This window comes from Colletotrichum costaricense, assembly GCF_030867565.1.
Source record: "Colletotrichum costaricense strain IMI 309622 chromosome Unknown Scaffold_23.1, whole genome shotgun sequence".
NCBI lineage: Eukaryota > Fungi > Ascomycota > Sordariomycetes > Glomerellales > Glomerellaceae > Colletotrichum > Colletotrichum costaricense.
The window spans coordinates 72,769-94,532 of record NW_026848252.1 but is presented as its reverse complement, the minus strand read 5'-3'; the positions used below and the strand labels follow the sequence as shown (position 1 = coordinate 94,532).

General features: G+C 52.9%; 8 protein-coding genes across 8 annotated transcripts; 2 read left to right on the top strand and 6 right to left on the bottom strand.

Annotated features, from left to right (window-relative positions):
* Nucleotides 1-2,885: 2,885 nt before the first annotated feature.
* On the bottom strand, nucleotides 2,886-3,764 carry CCOS01_15179 (uncharacterized protein; the record flags this gene model as incomplete). The annotated part of the gene is made up of 1 exon (XM_060463321.1): nucleotides 2,886-3,764. One exon carries the CDS (start codon nucleotides 3,762-3,764, stop codon nucleotides 2,886-2,888), a length of 879 nt encoding a protein of 292 aa, XP_060305924.1.
* Nucleotides 3,765-6,525: 2,761 nt separating this feature from the next.
* Nucleotides 6,526-7,973, bottom strand: CCOS01_15178 (tricarboxylate carrier; the record flags this gene model as incomplete). The annotated part of the gene is made up of 4 exons (XM_060463320.1): nucleotides 6,526-7,236; nucleotides 7,302-7,396; nucleotides 7,534-7,667; nucleotides 7,870-7,973. The coding sequence occupies 4 exons, from the start codon at nucleotides 7,971-7,973 to the stop codon at nucleotides 6,526-6,528; spliced, it is 1,044 nt and encodes a 347-aa protein (XP_060305923.1).
* Nucleotides 7,974-9,772: 1,799 nt separating this feature from the next.
* On the bottom strand, nucleotides 9,773-11,571 carry CCOS01_15177 (GMC oxidoreductase; the record flags this gene model as incomplete). Its single annotated transcript, XM_060463319.1, has 3 exons — nucleotides 9,773-9,992; nucleotides 10,065-11,235; nucleotides 11,295-11,571. 3 exons carry the CDS (start codon nucleotides 11,569-11,571, stop codon nucleotides 9,773-9,775), a joined length of 1,668 nt encoding a protein of 555 aa, XP_060305922.1.
* A 1,541-nt stretch (nucleotides 11,572-13,112) lies between these two features.
* On the top strand, nucleotides 13,113-14,581 carry CCOS01_15176 (uncharacterized protein; the record flags this gene model as incomplete). Its single annotated transcript, XM_060463318.1, has 3 exons — nucleotides 13,113-13,340; nucleotides 13,436-13,953; nucleotides 14,068-14,581. 3 exons carry the CDS (start codon nucleotides 13,113-13,115, stop codon nucleotides 14,579-14,581), a joined length of 1,260 nt encoding a protein of 419 aa, XP_060305921.1.
* Nucleotides 14,582-14,754: 173 nt separating this feature from the next.
* CCOS01_15175 (uncharacterized protein) lies at nucleotides 14,755-16,186 on the bottom strand (the record flags this gene model as incomplete). The annotated part of the gene is made up of 4 exons (XM_060463317.1): nucleotides 14,755-15,236; nucleotides 15,332-15,396; nucleotides 15,478-15,962; nucleotides 16,034-16,186. The coding sequence occupies 4 exons, from the start codon at nucleotides 16,184-16,186 to the stop codon at nucleotides 14,755-14,757; spliced, it is 1,185 nt and encodes a 394-aa protein (XP_060305920.1).
* Nucleotides 16,187-16,981: 795 nt separating this feature from the next.
* On the top strand, nucleotides 16,982-17,143 carry CCOS01_15174 (uncharacterized protein; the record flags this gene model as incomplete). The annotated part of the gene is made up of 1 exon (XM_060463316.1): nucleotides 16,982-17,143. One exon carries the CDS (start codon nucleotides 16,982-16,984, stop codon nucleotides 17,141-17,143), a length of 162 nt encoding a protein of 53 aa, XP_060305919.1.
* A 1,035-nt stretch (nucleotides 17,144-18,178) lies between these two features.
* Nucleotides 18,179-18,571, bottom strand: CCOS01_15173 (uncharacterized protein; the record flags this gene model as incomplete). The annotated part of the gene is made up of 1 exon (XM_060463315.1): nucleotides 18,179-18,571. One exon carries the CDS (start codon nucleotides 18,569-18,571, stop codon nucleotides 18,179-18,181), a length of 393 nt encoding a protein of 130 aa, XP_060305918.1.
* Nucleotides 18,572-19,601: 1,030 nt separating this feature from the next.
* CCOS01_15172 (uncharacterized protein) lies at nucleotides 19,602-21,400 on the bottom strand (the record flags this gene model as incomplete). The annotated part of the gene is made up of 4 exons (XM_060463314.1): nucleotides 19,602-19,633; nucleotides 19,710-20,891; nucleotides 20,949-21,146; nucleotides 21,208-21,400. 4 exons carry the CDS (start codon nucleotides 21,398-21,400, stop codon nucleotides 19,602-19,604), a joined length of 1,605 nt encoding a protein of 534 aa, XP_060305917.1.
* Nucleotides 21,401-21,764: the final 364 nt, after the last annotated feature.

The window sequence follows — 21,764 nt, the reverse complement described above, 5'->3', positions numbered from 1 at the left end:
GGGCGTATGGGCGTGTACTTTGGTGACTTTGGTAGTGTGCGTGCAACCGAGTGCGCGTGGGAGCGGAAATGGAAGCAGCCAAAGTGGATGAGGACGACAGGCGGCGGAACACACGAGATGGGGAAGATGGAAGGTTACGTTGGTTAAGAACCTCCGATGTGGGATACTTGTTACTACGCTGTCCGACACACGCAGGCAGAAGTATCTTCAACCGTAGCCTGGCGGCTGGCCCGCGCATTTCGGCTACTTCTGGTCAGGTTAAGGTAGGTAAGTACCCAGCCATGGAAGGTGCCTGCCACGCAGTGAGACGAGAGACTGGTCGCCTTTCCATTTTCCTTTACTTTCCCGACTCTTTTCCTCGTTCACCTCGGGGAATGAAAAGCTAACAAGACGTATAGTCAAGAGAAGTTTCGCCCACGATTCCAACATAACGTAGTCTCCAGTTAAGCCCACTTCGAGCCAAGGCAGAAGGCGGCAAGACGGACAGGTTCCTGTCGCTTTCTCGCGCGTCGAGTCGAGTCGAGTGCAGCCCGGGACAATCAAGGGACCACGGAGTCCTGACAGGGTATGGAGGGAACCTAAGGCTGATGTGCACCGGGAAGCATCATAAATCAAGCCGGTCACTATTTGACAGAGCTGCGACTGTCGGGTATTTGGTCTCTCTACCAGAGTTCTGTTCGTCTCTACCGGGAAAAAAAGTGCCAAACCTCGCTGCATCTCATGCCTCTTCCAAATGGCTCAATAACATTCATGTCAGTTCCTTCTCTAGGCCTGAGGTGGGAATATCTACGGATATCTGTTACCCTTCGTGCCTTCTAGACTCTAGAGGTACAAGGTGTCCGCCTCAGCGCCTGTGTTCATACAGGTACCTTATATCGGAGGGAGTGGGAGAGTGGAGCCCGGGCGAAGCGCAGGATGGAGGTAGGTAAGGTACTTGGAGACTGTGCCCTGCCACGCCTGCTTGGGCGCCTCTGTCAGATGGCGCATGTACCTTAGCGTCGGATTGACTAAGGCAGGTACTTGACAACCACCGCAGACCAATGCCATGACGCAAGTATCTTATCGTGAACGCCCACTCAGCATCATTCAAAACGTCGTTCTTGCTACAGCGGAAGCAGTGCCGTGCAGTGCAGCACCGGATTTGTCCAACTTGATCCGACATGTGCCAGAGTCTTGATGCCGTCTTTGCGGCAGACTTTGAGGAACGAGAGCCTGGCGATGATGAGATTGGTTCAGAGATGAGGTGTCCGTACTCGCGATGATGTGGCAAGGCAGAAGACTAGGGTACTTTGACAGTGTTTCCATGTTGGGTACGGAATATTGTTCCTCATCAAGCGAGATAGGGCGTGTTCCAGGTTGTTAATCTGTGCCCGCGGGATCATCAACCGTAACGTAGCAAGCGACAGTGTTTTGAGCATATGGCTCCCTCGGAAGGGAATCTCGGGCTTGGTGCTTCGATTCAGACAGGACGAGACGGAAGGTACTTCGGTTGGCTGCAACTTGCAGGTGCTTCCGTGCTTTTAGCCTCTCGCCTACTGTACATCCGGCAGGAACAAGGGGCTTGTCGCCGATGTGAGTGAGGTACAGGGCATTTCGGTCTTGACGCACACCATATTTCCAGGGCCCCGTACTTTATTTCGGGGGGGGGGGGGGGCTTTGGCGGTTCGACATTGCGAGTGGTTTCCGGCTTCTTTGTAGGTTTCATTTCTTCGTCTGCTTGAATCGTAAGTAAGTTCCTAAACTGAAGTGAGATGCCTTCAGTAAGCCCTAAGACAATTGCCATGTTGAAAACTCGAGGTAGGTACGGGATAGGTACTAAGGTAGGTATGTGTCTTGGAGGGAAGAAAGGACGAATGCCCCGCCATTTCTGGTGAGGCAAGAACGAGAGCGGCAAGAGTAACCCCAAGTACTCCGTACACCTGCCCACCTAAGGTAGTTTACCGTAGGCAAGATAGAAACCAGCGATGACACTGTACCTACTGCGTAGAAGAACGGAAGGAGCCACGAAGGAAGGACGCTACTTCTCAAGCGGTGCTTCAATGGCGTGAATGGGACTGTCCGTCTGGCCGCATTCTAGCGTCTTTAGACTGTCATCGTCGTACGGAATATTGCTCCCACATTCTTGTCTGCCTACCTTACTTTACACAAAATGCAGTCTTGAATTCTTTATACGCCGCGCCGTTTTCCAACAAAGTCATTCTGTCGCCCTCTCTTCGATACAAGCGTAAATCGGCACGCACGCACCCAGCACACTTCTATGTTACCTTCTCTCTCTCTGTGTGTGTGTGTGTCTCTCTCTCTCCCCCTCCAAGCTCCAACCGAACGGCTCCCGCTGGCTCTTTCCTTTTCCAGACAGAAGACACACCGCCGACAAGCCCTCGAGTCCCTCAACGACATCTTAACAACCGGGGTTGTGGCATGGGAGGAATTTTGCGGCACTCAAGACTCTGTCGATACTTAGTCTGAGGATCGACCTATCCGTCTTCACGACCAACTGATTTCATCGCTTGTTCTCTCCATTCTCATCCTCATGAGATTAACCAGCTATACGGCAACGGCCATGTATCGGTATCATCTCGAAATGCACGAATACAGCATCGTGCCCTTGTGGTTGTGCGCCCAAGGAACCCATGTCCGATGACTTCGCCCAAAGCTTGACTTGTCACGCTCGCAAAATCAAAGACACGCCAATCCAGTGGCCGCCGACATCTTCACGCTTCGTGCTTCACCCTTCTCGCTCCTCCTCTCACCCACTTTACGCACTTGGCGGGTGGCTCTGGAGTCCGCCCTCCACCCCAACTTTGCTGCCCGCCAATCTGCCTCCACGACAATCTTCCAGACGGGTTTAGCGTCCCGCCGGCCTGGGCAAGTCGCCTCTTTCAAAGTCACGTCGTTGCACAGCGAGTGATGGCCTGCCGCTGCCGCTGCCGCTGCCGCTCCGTCACTCTGTCACTCCATGACCGTATAGTCATGCCCAGCGTACCAGCCCATACTCTTTTCTCTCGCAGTTGCGTTGTACTCGATCGCTGCTTCTCATAGTAGCCTGGGATGGCCGCGACTGGACTGGACTGGATCGGCTTGGTCTGACCATCCAAACGGAGCGCACACACGCACACCTCAAAACCAGCCGCCTTCACGATGGATGGACAAACGAAAAGGTTGGATGAATGGAGCCAGTCCCCACCAACCAGCCCCAGCCAGCCCAGTGCTACTGCTCCACGGCGAGCAGGGCAAACCAGCGCGCAACGGCAGCCTGACATATCGGGGCTCCGTGCTGACAAGAAAGAGAGCCCTGCACAGTTTACTTTAATTCGAGGAAACGATGCCTGGTCATCATCACGCTGGTTTGCTCCGAAATCCCATGCCCTTTGGCTGCTGCAATACGTCAGAAGGATCCAATACTGCAGACCGGATGAGTCCCCTAAATGGATCCTGGTACTGCCTTTAAACTTCACCTCGTCTCGCCATGACCGATTGTTCTGGTACTTCTGATCGCCTCCTCGTCCGCAGCTACAACCACTCTGATTGTTCTTCCTTCTTGAATATTGCATCACCTTATGGCATGGCACCGGAAACTTCAGCAACCTAGTTAGCGCCGCCGGCTGGCGGTTGGCGGCGTTGAGCATCAGTCCAAACACGGCGCAAAAGCATGATCCACACATTCCACGCAGTCGTCCAAGATCTGATCGCGCTGAAAAAGCTAATGGAAACAATGATCCGTACCAAGATGCACAGTGAAGGAAAGACAACAAACGCTTCAGCATGGAGGCACGGAAATGGAAGCGTTTGACCAACTTGTTCAGCCAGCCAGCACTGGCCGCCTTTTTTGGCTTGACATCCCTATGGATACCGCTGCTTTTGATCTGATCCCACCGTCTCCTCTATGGCAACCCAGCAGTGCACACTGGCAGCGCAATCACCGGCGAATCTCTAAGCACTTCTTAGTGTCCACATCCCTGCTTCCCGTCCAAAGGTGCGCCAATGGGGTTTCCGAGGAGCAACACCTTCTCTCGCCATCGACCAACCATGGGTGTAGTTTACAACTGGGTGGGGAGAGCAGGCAAAGGGTCACAGCCATCGCGACGCTTGTGAGGAGGCTCGGAGGCAGTGAGGAATACCCGACTTGAGCGTAGAGAGGCAGGAGGCTTGTGAACGTCTTCTTCGAAATTTATTGGGAGACCAGGTTATCTATCAGCACAGAGAAGGGCAGGGCGGAGCGGAGAGAGGGAAATCTGTGCTGTCACCGGCCCCTCTCCCCGACCAACATCATGCCTGCATACGCAACTGCACCTCAAGAGTCAAGGCTCACGCAGCTCCATTATACTCCAGTGGTCACAGGTTTGTCGTTCTTCGCCACACTGCAGAATTTCCAAATGGAAAATGTAGAGCTGGACTCGACATTCACGATCTACGTCACGCGTTTGTTAATTGTTGCCAAAACCAAAATTCGATGGCTTCGAGAGACCTTTGAGAAGAAACCGGCACACCGTCGCAACGACCTCCGCGCGTGTCTTCGCGGTGTGTGCCTGTCCGGTACGTGGCGTAAAGTGCCTGCATGACTCCAGGATACTGAGCCCGTGGCAACCGAGACTAGACAAGCATAAGCCCAGAAGGTGTGCCTCGCCGCGAAACATTGGTGATGAGAGGCCCAGGACAAGCAGCCTATATTTCCCCCTCATTAAGATCAATCATCGTTTTGATGGGGGGTTGTCCGACCGTCCTGTCAAAACAAGCGATGCTGGGTGACGGTCCAATCGTGCCAGCATGAGCAGAGAAGCATGAGCAGAGAAGCATCCGCACCCGACCTGAATAGCAAATTGGGGCTTTTCTCTCGGTCTCGACGCTCTCAAACCATGCATTATCCCAGGTAGATCGTGCTGCTGCCACCTGCCACCACTAGAGGCCGAAAAGTTTCAGTTCCTTGAACGGAAACATGCTGTCGAGCCACTGTGCTTTCTTCTTCCTTCTTCCCAGAGCCTGCGATCCGTGCTTGCGTCGCAGGTACGCTCGTCTCCCCCCCCCCCCCTTTAGCATGCACGTAATCGGGGGACGAAATGTCACCCAGAGCTACAGATGGCTTTCGTAGCGGGCTCGCGAAGGAAACATGAATTGCAATATAATAGGACAGCTTTGATAAAACCATGACCTCTCGCACTATCCTCAACATTCTGTCTCATCGTAAAATAGATGAGGAGGAGCTATACTGGAGAGGTGTCGGATGAAGGCCAGAAAACAGACTGAACTCGGACACAAAGGTTGTTGATATGCTGACCCACGCCTGCTTCCAGCATGAGGGTATTTCCATGATTTCCAGACCTCTGGCCCTTATCAAACTACCTACGAAAGAAACAACTGTAGAAGCTATCAGAAGTCTGACATGTGCCGCTCTCGATGGACTATAATTAACGGGACTGAGCTGTCTTGGTTTTGTCTACACGGGGCCTGAGCCAGCCTCGATAAGATGGTAGGTAAGTACCTAAGCAACCCCCGCTGACCCCGTCCGTCATCCCACCACCCCTCCTTTTTCGTCCCCCGTTGATGGCGATTCTGAGGCCAAGTTCGTAATTTGTCCCGTTCTCGAAATGTCGAGGCGGTGGTGGTGTCGTCGTGCCTGTCAAGGCACACACGCTCACAAGTACACAAGTGCAGAAGCACATAAGCGGCGTGGTCTAGAATACGGTGTCAAAGCCGGTGGGTTTGGCTAGCTGCTTGTCGTCACGGTTGCATAACGTTTTTCCGTCTTTACGCAGAGCATATGTCGCGGTGGTGGGGATTGTCGACAGGTGCGATGCCTTGCTCACACTTGTATACCGCCTCGCATGCTGTCCATGTTTTATCACGATTTTGTTCCGACTTTTGGCTGATGCGGATTGATTTGAATATCACGAAGACTTCCCGTGACGAATCTGAAGTTCTTGTTTCAATTGCGGACAGTTGTGTCCATCTGGCTACAACAAAGTCCTACGCGTTCCTCCCTGAATGTGCATCTGGACACAGATTGCCGTAGGCTATGCATGTAACCCATCAGCCAGTTGATGCCCATTATACCATGCGCCACGGCTCAAAAAAAATCTGAACGGGGGAGATAATCGTGGTGTTTGCCAAGAATGACTTTGTAGCTGCGTGAAACACTTCCAACGTCCGATCTGATACCGGGTTCTCTGTCCCATATTACGCTCGTCAGGGGGGTGGTTGGACGGAGGAGACATTGCCCTCCTTTTTCTTTGAGTCTTTGCCCCCAGACTGACGGATGCGATTGCGACAGATATGCCAGGGCAGATGGACGGTATCATGGGGTAAGGTAGTAGGCAGGAAAGACTGCTTCGGCAAGACTTGCCTTTGCCTGTATCGCGTAGACAGTGAGAAACATCCGCGTTTCGTGACGTTCCCGTCTGCCCACCGCTCATGCTTTACATTTCTTCCTGCGCTCAATGGGAACTTCGCTTTGGGGTGCCTTTTAAGTTCCAGCTTCCAGCGTTGGTATGACAGCGAACGAACAATGCAAGTGACAGTATAGAGAGATCTCTAGATACCCCTGTTAAACACAACGAGACCGCCCTCGCCGCCGCGTCCGTGGAACTCGGGCTCGAGCTTGTCCGCGCTGATGCTCTGTCGCTGGGGGAACACGGCGAGAGCGAGAGGGAGGACGGCGTAGCTGGTCACGAGGATGAGGCCGAGGTTGACGGGCACGGTGAGGCGGGGCCGCTGCTTGAGCCACTGCTGGGCCTGCAGGCGGACGAGGACGAGAGGGGGAATGACCATGATGGGCGTGGAGTTGAAGACGCGGGAGCAGGCCGTCTCGCCGACGGCGATCTGGGCCGCCTTCTTGCTGCGGCCGAGGGATTGGGGTTGTTGGCTGGTGGCAGCGGCGCCTTCGACAGCCTGTTGTTCCTTGGTCTCGGCGGCCTGCGTCTTCTCCGCGACGACGGGGAAGACGTCGATGCCCTTGCGCATCTCCTCGCCGCGCATGAGGAGGACGTTGAGGAAGCCGGCCGAGGCGACGGCGGCGAAGGGGACGAGGCGGGTGAGCGTCGTGCGGGTCGCGGGGGTGAGGTTCTTGAGCCGGGGCACGAGCTTGTTGAGGCCGACGGCTACACCGCAGGAGACGGAGACGGCCATTGCGTAGGACTCGCCGAGCTTGCGCCAGGATAAGGGGGAGGACTTGTTTGCGTTTGCCGAGTTGATGGCTACGTTGAGGGACTGGTTCACGACTTGCCATGCGATTGTGCCTGCTGTCTGTTTGTGCAACTTGTGTTAGGACCGCAACTGTCCTTCCTGCTTCTACTCGGGGTTCAACTCACGCCGAGACCGGGCTGGAGCATTCCAGCTGTGACGACCAAGTTGGTCAGGACGAAGGCGGACATGCGGAAGGGGAGGAAGACGGGTTCGGCGGTGTCTACACGGGGTGAGGGGCGCGAGTGCGCCGCGTGTTAGTCACCGGGGTACCGGACAGGAAAAGAAGAAGCAAACAAGCAACGAGCCCTTTGTCGCAAAGAGGCAATGTGTGTTTTTGTTCTTATGGGCTCGTCGCACCTGGGTGGAGGGTCGAATCGACGACCTTTTTGGCCTGCCAGAGCTCGGGGGTCATTGTCGGGATCTTGCCCTGCTTGTAGTCGGTGAGGAGGGACTTTGCTTGCTCGAGACCGGTGCTGCCGACGAGGAGGGTGCTGTTGGTTGGGGAGACATGTCAGTAGATTGTCTTGGTTCTATGGTGGTAGAAGCATTGGCGGGGACAAAGGAGGAAGGCTTGTATGGTGGTGGTGGTGGTGGTGGTGGTGGTGGTGATGGTATTGGGACAAACGCGCGCAAGGAGTCGTGATCGTGACGATGCGATGCGATGCGCGACTGGGAGTGGGGGTATGGACGTACCTTGGGTCGGTGAGGCCCAGGTTGTGCCGCACGCGGCCCATGTATGTGCTGAGATCATACTGCGAGGCAGGCAGCTCGCGGCTGCCGGGAAGTGAGGCCGACATATCGGGCGTGAGGTTCGAGGTGTGTTTTGGTGGTGAAGCAATTTGAGAAGCAACGGGGATCGTCGCGAAGCTTTCTTTGTCTGTCTCCCGCAATTGAGAGCTCTCTTCGAGGGTAAATATGTCCCAAAGTGCACAAGTGAGGGGTAAATCGAATGCAATGCAATGCCACGCGACCAAAGAAGGCGGGAGCGGTGCCGACGAACGCTGGTGGTACGGCGGTCTTGGGGGAGGGGAAGAAGGTGATTGCGGTGTGAGTGAGGGTTCTCGTGGGATTTGGATTGGGTTTGGTGGTTTTTTTGATAGCAGGAACGGATAGGATGGGCTATCGTCGGGTGAGCTCCCGAGATCGGTGGGATTTGGGGGAAAAGAGAGGATCCCAGAGGCCTAGAGGCAGGTTATCCGAGAGAAATGATTGGTTAATGGAGCTTGGACCCTGAGCTTCGTCGCAGCTGTCGGCGGGTGGACGCGGGCTCAGGCTGTCGCAGTAGGGCGTTGTTGTCACTGCAAGGCGTTGGATGGCCTGTCGATAACAGACTGACGGCTTGTGACGGTGCAGCAAGATTGCTGACGGTGCAACTCGGTGGAACAGACGAACGATGAAAAAGTAGAAGTGATTATGATCAAAAGCTTTTTTTTTTTTTTTGCTGCAATCTACAAAAGTGACTGAACATGCCAGAAGCAGTCTAAAAAAATAATCTTAATGCGCAACAGGAATACGGGTGTGCGCACTGGTGAAAAAGTCAAAAGGTTAGGCCGACCTACGTAGGGATCGAACCTACAATCTTCACAGAGAGACTAAGGAGCCGAAATGTGACGCGATGCCATTTCGCCAGCAGGCCTGGTTGAAGCAATGAGGAGATTTGACAACCTATGTAGGGCGCAACGCGGGATGGTCAGTGCGCCGCCGCTCGATGGCGGGGAAACTTGCCACTGCGGGGAAGTGTCAAGCTCGACTTGTAACTCGTGAGTGCCTTCTCCGTCCCGTCTTCGGCTTGAAGCGGCCGGGCGGCGTGCCGATGCAAGGTCGGGACGGTTCGTTGTGCGGGGGGCCGTCGAGGGTCGCGCATTTCCTTACGTTTTCCGCTCTTGAGTAATTAAGTTACTTCAATCTCAAGTCCGGTTCCAGCTCTTAAGAGGGCTCAGTCAAGTCCCATGTTGATTCTGTCAGTTGAGCATGAGTATCCTGTCTCTTTCTTCTCTCCCGCTTTACGGTCACGCTAATCTAGTCTCAAGAAGAGAAGATATTGTAGTAATGTTGGTATCGTAACAAGTGAGGGAGTTCACCTGACAAAACGTTTACATATATACCACCCGGAAACATATGGTTCGATGTGCCCACAGAGAAATCTCTCATATAGCGATAGAGTTCGAGTCAGACACCATAAATCACATGGACCACGAAAGAAATTAAGCATGAAATGACACAAGTAGGAAGCTGGAAGGAAGTATCGAATTGTAGGCACGGCGGAACGAACATTCACAACTGCTTTAGACTTTTGGCATCTAGATACTCAGGGTTCCCCCGCTCCGCTTATACATTGTATCGGGACGATGCAGTCTGCTTTGCAATCAGATCGGCCATTACTTGAACTATGAGTAATACAGCACGAACGACACTATGCTCATCATAGACTCTGGGTCTCGAAATTGCCTCTCTGAAGTGTACACCGAGAGACTTGATACTGTCAGAACTCACAGCCTGAGGTCAAGGACTGAAGCTTCCGCATTTCCAAGACGTGGGTATTAAGAGTTCGTCGTTGTGCTATCTCACACATCATATCATCATCACAGACACCTCATTACAACGTGGTTCGAACCTGACGACACTTGCTCCCGTGCTCCCCAATGATCTCCGCAGCCTGGAGGGCCATGGCGTACATGGCCACCTGCAGGTTGGCAGAGATGGAAACCGGAAAGATGGAGGAGTCGGCGACGAAAAGCCCGTCAACGCCCTTGACGCTGAGGTCCGTGTTGACAACCTTGCCCATGGATGCCGTTCCGCTGGGATGGAAGCATGATCTGTGTCCAACTATCAGTCCTGTCTTCCTAGCAAATGGTGGTAGGAACTGTTGTGGGGGAGAAGGAACTTACCCTGCAACCTGGCGGGCGCGCGCGTTAAACGCCTCGTCAGGGGAATCCACCGTTAGAGGCGTGTCAGGCGTGAGCTCGCCGTCGAGGATCTCACGACCGACGGGCGTCAGATCGCTCCCGAGAAGCCGGGTATCAAACTTGAGAGCTTCCCGCACGGCGTACCTATCCACCGCCGTGCTGAGGTAGTTTGGGTTGATGACGGGCGGGTCGCTGACGTTGGCCGACGAGATGCCCACCGAGCCCCTCGAGGTATCGATCAGCACGATGGACAGCATAAGGACAGCAGAGCCGTCGGTCGAGGCGCCGTTATACTGCAGCGTGTGGGAGACGTGCGCGCGGTCCTGGCGGAGGAGCGGATGCTCCGGGCCCGGCGCAACGCCGCCCTCGTCCTCAGCGATGGCCGCCGCAAGTCCTTCCTTGGGTAAGGTGACTGTGGCGAGGAAGTCGATCTTGTTGCCGAGGCCGTACTGCGGTTCTTTGAAGAGCGGGTTGTCCGACTCGTAGGCCCAGCCCTCGGAGGGGTTCTTGACCTTCCACGCCGTGGGCATGAGGATGTGGTCGTGCATGTTCTGGCCGACCTCGGGCTGGTCGAGCTTCACCTCGATGCCGTGCTCCGTTAGGACGTTGGCGGGACCGATGCCTGAAAGCATTAAGAGCTGAGGGGTGCGGTAGGCGCCGGCGGAGAGGATCGTCTTGCGGCTGTGGTACTCTGTTCCGTTTTGCAGGCGGATGCCCTCGGCTATGACGGCGGTGCTGTTGGAACTCTTGAACACGAGGATGCTCTCGACCATTGTGTTGGTGATGACGGTGACGCCGTCTAGAGGGAAGGCTTCCGAGGAGAGCTGTCTGCGCCCTTGGTTGCGGTTCTCCTGGAGGTCTCCGTAGCCGATTGGGTTTCCGGCGTTGGCGTCGAGCTGGGGTAGCGCTGAGATACCGAGAGCTTCAAGGGACTCGGCCAGCTTCTCGCGCATGGGGAAGTGTCGGTTCATGGGCGTGACGCCTTGAATGATCATGGAACCGTTCTCCCCGTGCTGGGAAGGGTTGTTGCTGGCGTCGAAGAACTTCTCCGTCTCCTTCATGTAGGGAAGCTGGCCCTTGTAGCTCCATCGATCGTCGCCAACCTCTTCGGCCCAGAGATCATAGTCGACGGTATGGCCACGGACCCAGGCAGCTAAGACGAGTGGAGATTAGATATATGTGTTGTTACATTGGACAACAAGCGTGGCCTACCTCCATTGATGGCTGTTCCTCCACCGAGGGCCTTGCCAGCGGGCGCAGCTATCGATCTGTTGTCGACGTTGGCTTGCGGAACTGAGCTATAAGCCCAGTCAATGTCGCTTCCGGCACCAGTACTGGTGTTTGGGTACGCGATAGACTCGAGACCATTGACATTGGGCCCAGCTTCGACCAGCAGGATCTTCAGGGTCGGATCTTTGTGGAGGAGTCTGTTGGATATGACGGAGGCGGCAAGGCCTCCGCCGACAACGATGAAATCCCACAACGACATGGCTTAGACGCGAAGTTGAGTGCCTAAAAGAATGACTGGCTGACTTGAGCGACGAATTGCAGGGAGTTGCGAAGACATGAATTGGCAGAGCCGTGCTTACTCCTTATACAAGGCAGGATCTCGTCACACTTCCGACGATGACATTGCTACCTTCTCTTTGGTCCGACGGAATGCAGTTCGGGCCCGTCGACAGCCCATCTTGCGGTTTGTTGTCGCGCCACATGCCAGGTGTCATCGAGTCTGGAGCTTCGGATGCAAGGGCCCTAGTAGAAGGTGCATAGATGCTTTCCACAACCAACATACCTTCTAGGGTCTGAAGAAGGCAAACATCCACGTTGCGGACAGTCGTTGGAACATAGTTGCATCAAAGCACGCACTAACGACCTCGGAGCAGGAGTACTCGTTGGCTCGATGCAGACTTAGATGAAGGACCCGCACCCGGGGCTGTTCCGGTCTTTTGCAGACCCGGACGAACTTCCGTAAAGATCATGGTCCTATCCCGGGTATCGGACGGGCTTATAACCCAATCGACCGAGCCGAGATCGCGAACCCCTGGGGAATGAGCGGCATCCCGCTCGCTGTGCCGCGTCTTTGCATCAACTTGGCACGCTGCACAACCTTTGCAGACTTTTCTCGGCAGCACAAGAATTCCTGGACGTGATGCACAACGCAATAACTGAGTTAAGCCGTTTGAGGGTTACACTGCTAGATGACCATGATCACGCGGGAACATCACAGAAAATCGAAATATTGTGGACTTGAGAAACAAATATTACTCAAGAGATATACTCGCACAGCTACGGACGTGTCTCTCCTGCATCAAGTAACGCGGACTCTGCCTACCCATGGACATATCCAAGTCCTACAGAATCCTGCGTGATAATTCACTAACCTGGTTCTTTGATGTCTGTGGTATTTAACAACCAACGACATGCAGCATGGGTAAGGCAAACAAACCTCCAACACGATAATCACAAATTACATGCTCTTTTGACAAGGGCTATCACCAGATTTTGCAGCTCGTTTGCGCTATGCGGACCAATCGAATGGCGATGATTGCATGCTTTCCATCGGGAAACAGGAAGACCCGATATATCTCATGCAAATTAGGCCATATGCCCATAGTTCCAGAAGGCAGGTATCTCGATTTCGCTGACGCCGCAAGATGTGAGCATCGGAAGTACATGCGACATCCAGCAGCTTGGACTTGAAGAAAACCGCTGCAGATGTGGCAGCGGATCAAAACTCCTTGAAATCTGTTGAAGAAGCTTGTCGCATTCGCTCGCAGATATTTCCGTTTTGGAGCAGCACTCGTGTTGTTGCAGGGGCTCATCAGAATCAAGGTCACTTGGAAAGTTGGGATACCTCTCCCCGATTATTGTTGACTTTACCACACACCTTTGTTCGTCCAAGTCTGAAAGATGGCTGTTCCTGACAGACTTCTATTCTCTCCAGCCTACTAGTCCAACCTCAAGTGCCTTTGAGGCCAGACTATCCATATCTTGCTGTTTCCTCTCATCTTCCTCTCTTTGTCGTCAGTCATGGAAAGCCCAAATGCCCTCCGAGTTCGTCAGGCTAGTGGCATAACACCGGCTCCAACCATCATCCCTGAAAAGTTTCCCCCTCTCACGTCGTCGGGGGCCGCTCTCGTTGCCACGGCGTCGATGATGCTCTGCTTGACCACATGCTGGACCTTCTTCCGCGTCTGGGCCCGGAAGATCACGAAGATTCCCTACTTGACCGAAGACTATCTTTACTTCACAGCTCAGGTAATTATCAGGCACGTTGAGAGAATCCTCCAGCGCTAACTAGTGTTGAGTTGTTGTTCTATGGTGCGGCAGCATGCTTCATTCTAGGTATGTAGGGATTCCCTTCAACGCTCAAGTACGCGATGAGAGCGCGGACACTGACTTTGATATTACGAACCGAAGCTGTAGTTGTAGGTGGCGCAGGCCATGATGTATGGAACCTCAGCGACGAACACAAGTACCACTACTTTCGAATATCGCTCGCCACGCAAGTCCTCTACGCCGCGGCCTTGGGCTTCGTCAAGCTCAGCATCACTTGGATGCTCCAGCGCATCTTCTTTGGTCACTCGACGGCGTTCCGGCTCTTTGCCTGGATTGCCATGGCGCTGTCGGTATGCTGGGCTTTGTACACGGCTCTGATAGGATTTCTCATCTGTCAGCCTGTACAGATGGCATGGGATCCGAGCGTGCAAGGAACCTGCGGCAACCATACCACGGCGTATTCTGCGGTAGCGATCTTCGATATCATCACTGATTTCATTATTGTCGGGCTTCCGATCAAGTTTGTTGCCCAGCTGCAGGTTCGACGAGCGCACAAAATTGCCCTATATGGAGTGTTCTGCGCCGGTTTCATGTAAGTCTTTGGCCGGCAATTCTTTTTCTTCACAGTGATCGGTTAAAAACATGAGGCGGCTAGCAAATCCCTCTGTACGTGAAGAAGAGCTGATCATCTCGTCATACTCGATAGCACGGTTGTCTTCTCCTGTGTGCGACTCTACTATGCTTACAACATCGACTTCATCAACGTCACCAAAGGCTTCGCCATAGCCAGCGTCAGCGGCGTCTTGCAAGCCGGTATCGCTGTCATGGTGGCATCTAGCCCAATGCTCCGTCCCGTCTTCGATCGTACGGTTGGTCGAGTGCTGGGTCTCAGCCTACAAAGTCAACGACGCGGCAACGGCGCGACTTCGAATGCGACTGGCGGCAATACCACTGGCAATAGCGCGGCTGGGCTACACAATAAACACAGCGCTCGATCCGACGGCTTCAAGCAGATGTCGGAAAGCGAAGAGCATCTGGCGTGGGAGTTGAGGCACATGAAGTCCGCAGCAGGTCGGGATAGCTACAATATGGGGACCACGACGACTCAGGTCAATGCGGAAACGAGCTCCGATGACAGTACGGGCGAAGAGCGAAGGGGTCTGGATGGCCCACGGACTGGGAGGATCATGGTCACAAAAACAACCGTAGTCAGTCGCTAGGTTGAGACGTAAACATGCAGTCAGTCGATAGGTTGAGACGTAAACATGCTCGTGTTGTCGATGGGGACGAGTGTCTATTGCCCAGTGGAGGTGTATCGAGCAAGTAAAAACCTGAGACGGGAAGGTGAAAGTCGCATAACGAATTGCATCTGGTCAACGATTCGTGTATCTACTTAGTCTCTTGCTGTCGACTTGACGACCACTTCCGACTTCACCCAGACGTGAATATTTTGCTTCCCCCCCCTCCCCTCTTCACTGGAATACCTTTCGATATCAACGTTCCGCCCCTGGCCGTATCGATCATCCGGACCCAGTATTGAATCTACGCTCTCGTTGTCGCCGAAGCCCTTTCCAGCAGACCTCGTGCCACTCCCGAATCGTCCCTCGCCGCTTCGACCCGCGAGGCTTCCCAAGTCCAAATCTGGCGTCTTCAACCCGACCCTGACGGTGTAGTCGGTGCCGCCGATCGTCTTCAAACCGAACCCCAAGTTGGATCCGGTCATGTCTCTGGTGTATGGCCCAGGCCTGCTGCCATTTCGGGATGACCACTTGCTGAGCCAGCCCTTGAAGAGGGGGCGGCACACGGGGATTCCGATGCAGACGAGAGTTACAGCCAGTTCTGCGGCATGCCATATTATCAAGGCAACCGTATCCTCTGTTGGGTGTTAATGTCAAAGATAAGCTCATGCAATGATACGTGGTGTTGACCACAGGAAGTACAGGTCTGAGGTCTATAGAAGAGTGACTTACTGGTGAAGTTCACACTACTCAGATTCTTTAGCTGCAAAGCTCTCAGGATCCCGCATGCGCCAGCACTATCATGGATGTTAACTTCACGTCACTCAAGCATGCCGATGTCGAAGGTGCATGCCTTCAATAGCGCGGGCAGAACTCACATGACGCCCAAACTCATGCTCAGATTGATGAGCAACTTCTCTCTCTTCGGCATCTGAACGTTCCACAGCAGTGCCCACGGCGTAATGGCATACCAAAAGTCGACGACGACGCTCCAAGCCCCCGCAGCCGTTGATATGGGACCGGGGTCGATAGGGCAGCTTCCGTCGGGGATCAGCCGGTCCCACAGGAAGTTGATCGGCGTACAGGAGAACCAGAAGAGGAGAAGAGAGGCCAAGGCGATGAGGAATAGAATGACGACGGGGGCGATGACGAGGATCTGGTGCAGCCGAGTGTTCACAAGGCGGAGGAGGAACAGTGCTAGAGAGGCTTTGGAGACGACGATGGCTGATACGAGGATTGTGCTGCCGATTGCCTCGTACAAGATCGCTTTTGGCACGTTTTCCATCTCAAGCTCTAGGATATTCCTGCCAAAGCCGTAGAAGGAGGAAATTGTGAGCATGACATCGTAGGCGACGAAGAGGAACTGAGTATGAAAGTGTCAGTCAAGGTCTGCGATACAATTGTGTTTGCTTGTCTGTAAACCAGGGCACTCACGAAAGCGAGGTTGAAGAAGTGGTCGTCCACGCCGTAGGCTTGAAGGATGACAAGGCGAGTATACAATCGCAGCAGCACGAAGAAGAAAGCAAGACCCGTCAAGCCCCAAAGAACGGCCAGCGCCATGGGCGCATCGCCGCCTGGTCCTATCATGATCTTCGGATCCGTCTTGCGTCGATCTTGCAATCGAGACAAACGTAGAAAGACAAAAAAGACGACAAACACGGGATCCAGGCGGGATCCGGTTTGGGGCACCCGACAATTAAAGGTTCCGATTCATCTCCCTAAATCTTGTTCTCCTCCACGAGTCAATTTTAACGGGGACCAGCGATTGGTGGTAGCGAATCTGGAGAGGTCGCAAGGAGGGTCGGAGTCTTTGAGGTCCTGGCTTGAAGGATTCGGAACTTGGCAGTTGAATGGGCCTCATCTTTTCGAGTCCCGGCGAGGCCCCTGGGCGAGACGACTTGACAGGTCGATCATTGACCGAAACAAGACATCGGGAGGCTTATTGTGGATGGATTCTGCGGCGTACCCATGGCTTAGTTCAAACGAAGGGCAGAGGAGATCGTCACTATCCACAAGGGGGCCATAACAGCTAGGTCCACAGCCACGTCAAAGCACGCACGCGGTAACTGGGTTTTGTCCAACAGGAGTTCTCGTAAAGGCGCGCTAGAACCATGATTGTTCCAACGGCCATCAACGATTTCTCCACCCATCGCGATTTCGTCAACGTTTCCGCTGGCCACGCGAGGAAAGGGGAGTTAGAGACCCATCAACTTACGACTGATGCGAACGTGCAGCTAAACATAGGAACAGTTGGCATGTCATCACAGTGTACAAACGAAGAACGCAGAGACTCGGACTGTGGACCGCAGCTCGTGGCCAGGTTACACCGTAAATGCTGGGCTTTCAGGGGCAGTCTAGGCATGAGGTCTGCTGGCCCCCATCATGATCCGGAGCCAGGAACAGTTGTGTCGAATGTTGCATCGTCTGAACTCGCGTAAACATAACAAGGATGACTATGAGCTACTGGTTGTTAGTGCATCTTGGTCAGGCTTCCTAATTCTCCGAACACAGCATTTGCAAATGCCGATGGAGAACTCGAGCTAGTGTAGAACGAAGCCAACCATAAAAAATAAGTAGTATCACCATTGTTCGAGACCATCTCTAGAGCAAAGTCTGAATAGACCGTAAGAGATGGTTGCCTCAAATTATGTCTTTAGTCTCCCACGCACCCGGAGCTGGAAGCCCTATTCGGCCGCGCTGCTCCGAAAGCGACGTGCCTAGTCGGTGTGACCCGTAGCGGCCACTGTCAACCACTCAAGTTGTTGCCTACCAGACCGAGATGCGACTGGGAGGCGATCCGGTTTGCGACGAGGAGGTCCGAGAGCAAGCCTACGGCCCGCTGCCGTGTTTCCTCGGACCCCACAGACTGGTGAATGTTCCTGAATTTCTGCCCTTTTCCCCGACCTTATCCATGTAAATGTTGTCAAAGGGCATCATTTTTCGGATGGCAAGTATCCTATCTACAAGCGACATGCTATAGCTACAAGTGCTTTATGACTTCCCAAAGGCCTTTTGTTAGTGCTGATTCGAAGGGTAGCATGATACTCGCATATCACTATGTATATCACAGCAATTGCCGAATGGTGCATTGCAATCTCCGCAGCGAAGATATGGTGTACCGCATTCTAACCCCGGCCTGCCCAATCCTTCAACAGCATTCGCTGATTGCATGGACGGGGCCAGGATCCTCATCCAAGACAACATCCATGCATCCTGTCGCAGTCACCCGTCTCTCATAATAACGCTGCTCCTGCCAAGCACGCACGTGGCACATCTACTTCTTTCTATCATCAATATCGTCTCGGTACAAATGGACTTCTGTGGTTCACTGATCGGGAGGCAAGACTATATGCGCTGGGCCGTAGCATTGATTGGCGTGAAGGCATTGCCTGTGGCATACGACGAGCCACACCGTGAGGATCAAGCCTTGTCATATTTCCAATACCGAGCTACTAATATCCGCCTGTCGCTAAAACCGTGTTGAAATTGACGATCACAAAGTGATGATAAGAAATTGCAACCGTTTCTATATTATGTGCCGAGCCTTCGTGTTTCTTTCGAACGTTACGTGTCCTTACGCTAGACTTGCGCAAACTCGATGTTGACCTTGTTCGCCCCCTTTGAGGTGTCGACAATTTCTGCCCATGCCGTGGTTGAAAGATGCATGGTAGCATCAGCTGACTTTTTGCCGACGGGGTTGTTGGAAAAGTCGACTACTTTGACCTGAATCGTACTCGATTTGCAGGCGCGCGGAAGCGAACTGATACACCGCACTAGATACTGCCTTCCACATGCCGCCCCATTGTCCCAAAGTCCGTCACCAACAGAAACGAATAAGTTGCTGGAAGGGAATTGATCCTGGCTGTTGCCGTTACACCTGGTTGGTAAATAGGGTACGGACCAAGAACCAGCAGTGCCGACATCAGCGCTGGCAAGTGGAGCTAAGATGCTGAGCAACAATGAAAATCTCATATTGCTATGGAAAGCTGGTGTGAGTACCAGTAAACGGGACAGGGCGCAGGGGTTCTTACAAAGAGCAAAGGGCCTGTTCCACAGAACAGTTTCGATCTCGATAGTATTCTGTAGTCTGTAGTTTGGCAATAAACATAAGGTGGCGAGCCAGTATTTATGGTTGAATCCCCTCCGTGGCTGTGAAATGTCTTTCCGGGGACTTACTTTACCGCTTCCATCATTTCTCTGTACGGAGTAGTTGCGCCGCCCAAATAATCATACCATGCAGGTTACTCACACTGTTACGGAGTAATCCAAGATTAAATGTTGACGCATCAATCGAAATAAATGCCCATACCAAACATTAAAAACGGAATTGTAATTTGAAGAAATTACCTCAAAAACTTTATTCCCTGCTCGTGAGAGGAATCGCCTAAGGTGTCATGGAAAGGCGAAGTTACGGTTAACATAAACCCGAGTTAATCTAAGCAGTTTGCTTCTTTGAAGGACGAAGCATGATATTACTGCCAGTTAAAAGAACCTTGTTGCGGGCAAGGTAGACAATTGTGGTCATGGGTCTTGAATCGCGTCAAAACTATGATAACATGCCAAACTTGTTGCCGAATCGCGACATAGAGACACCGTAACAATTGAAACGAGCTAAAGCCCGAAGTTCGTAGATAAGAATGGAGCCGTGGATAGACATCATGTTGTTCAAAACACACTTCGGATCCGTGAAGCCAAATATACAGTTTTATCGATCTACCTTACTTATCACGAAGTATTGTTATGTAGCCAACGAGATCGTTGCGAAGCTCATGACACAGAAGCCAAAAGACAAACAACCCTCTCAAACTACTCCGTATTTTAGGTCTTTGATAGCTCAGTAATAGGTCCTGCTAATTGCACCTTGAAATTCGTTGGCCCGGTTCTCAGTGGTTTAGTAGCCCCAGTGATTAGACTCAAGCCAACCTGAACCCCCTGAACAAGAACATTGCGCAAGCTATCGCAATGAACGCAACAAGCAACTTTAAGAACATTAAAATTGGGTTCATGCATCGGTGTGAGAGTTGACCCAAGCACCTGGACCGGGGCTCAGGAGACACACGCTCAGAAAATGCCAAGCCGCTCTCCAGCATTGCCATTTTCCTCTCCATACCCATCTGATACTCTTCATCAGCCGCCCTGTCAGCCTCCAAAGTCGACTGACTGCTCGTATCTGGCGATCCGAACCTCTCATCGACTTGAGGGTTGCTGAGTGTGGCATTCGAGTCCAGCACAAATACTTCGTTGGCAAAGAAGTCGCGGACTCCATTCTCCCACTTCGTCTTTAGCGCATAAAAGTTGATCATCTTGATGGACTTGTCGATGGCGTCTCGGGCGCCAATGATGTGGTTGAAGGAGTCGAGGTCCCTGGGGCTTCGGGGTTGCTTAGACTCATCATAGTGCGCATGACGCTTGGATTGGCCAGAATAGGTGTGGAAGGTGATGATAGGCCCTAGTCTGGCAAACTTGCCGGGCTTGAACCTGAAGAAGCCTGGGACGGGCAAGTCAGCGCGAGATGTCGGGATGTGGCTCATAGGGATCTCACCTTCGCTATCTTTGCCATCCAGATCTCCTGGGTTAGACAGGCGACGCAGTGTGTGCCCCACCGCATACGAATCTTGAACCATGTGTAGACAGTGACCAAAGGCACGCTTGGAGATGTTTGCCTTCCGGTAAGAAGGCGTTCTGCCCAAGAACAGCTGCCTCAGGCTTGCGTCTCCAGAGGGATCAGAGTAACTGGAGAAACGGGTCGGGAATCGGCCAGCAAGGCTGTCAGTCTCCTTCACATCCTGAACACCGATCGCGAGCTTGTAGATGATTTCCAACCAAGAAAGCATGTTTGCCTTGGTGTCGTGCGGATCTTCATTCGACTGGGCGGCCATTGCGTGGAAGAATTGCAAGTCTCCAAAGTGGCTCCTCTGCGTGAGACTGCTAGGAGAGCCGGCGTAGAAGTCTCCTAGAAACTTTTCACCCAGTGCTAGCTCGCTGTTGCTCTCTCCAGAGTCTTCGAATAACAGACATAGTGGGTCATCGCTCCAAAGGAGACCACGCATGTACTCCCATTGGGTGGCGTCGAGATTGTTGTACTCGGTTCCCTTAGGAAAGCGCATCCTGGATGCGATGAAGGCGGCGATGGCAATGTCTTCATGAACTGGGTCTCGAATCTTGATGCCAAGTGGGCCATTGAATCCAATTTCGAAGGCTGCGTGAACGTCACTGTTGGTCTCGTCGGATGAGTTGGCGTCATCAAACATTTCGTTTGCCGAATTCTCGGCCAAGTAGACCTCAACATGGCCTGAAAAGTTTGTTAACAATGAGAAAGACGGCGCGGACCCAGAGACTGAAATAGTACCTGTAAAGGGGTGGCCGGTGAGGTTGTAGTCCAGCACTTGGCAAGATACCAACTTGGGATTGCTCGACTTCGTCCGCAGATAGTTGTCGTTCCACCTGCCATAAGGATCACAGAATTCTACTTTGAATGAGAGGGCATTGTCAGGATCAGAAGGGTGGTACAGCTCGTACACGACCTCTCCCTGGCTGCCCGAGAATCCTACATTGCATTATCAGCTCTCAATCGTTGCCTGTAGCCAGATTAAAGTCTTGTTACATACCAAAGCTGTCGTTAAGTTGAATCAAAGCTTCAGCTCCGGCTTTGATTGTGTTTGGAGGGCATCCCTTGGCCCAAGAACCTAAAATGGCTTTCGACCGGTCAAGTGCAAAATCGACTTTGGTTTTGTTGTAAATGTAAATAAACGACTCATAGCCGCTGGCTGGCGTGAAGATGGGCTCTTGCTGATCGGCCATTGTTAGAATAAGTGATGCCGGGACTGTGTTGATAAGGAGATTATTAGATATATCTCGTAAGAGGACTTACCTTTGATTTTATATTAATTCTCTAGACGAGGTACGACCAGGAAGTAGAAGCCACAGATATGTCTTGTGATCGCGTCACAGTCCCCAAACGCCGCCGAATTACCGTTTTCACCTTCCATGCTGACGATGGACCACGGTCTAGGACCTCGAAGTTTGAGCTGAACATCAGCTTGTTCCCTATCTGGGATTCGATGGTTCCCACAACGATAATCAGATCTCGGCCGTGGACCAGTGCAGTGACACCATTCGACCGAGAAGCAGCTAAAGTGTGTAACCGCCGGCAAAATTGTGCTAG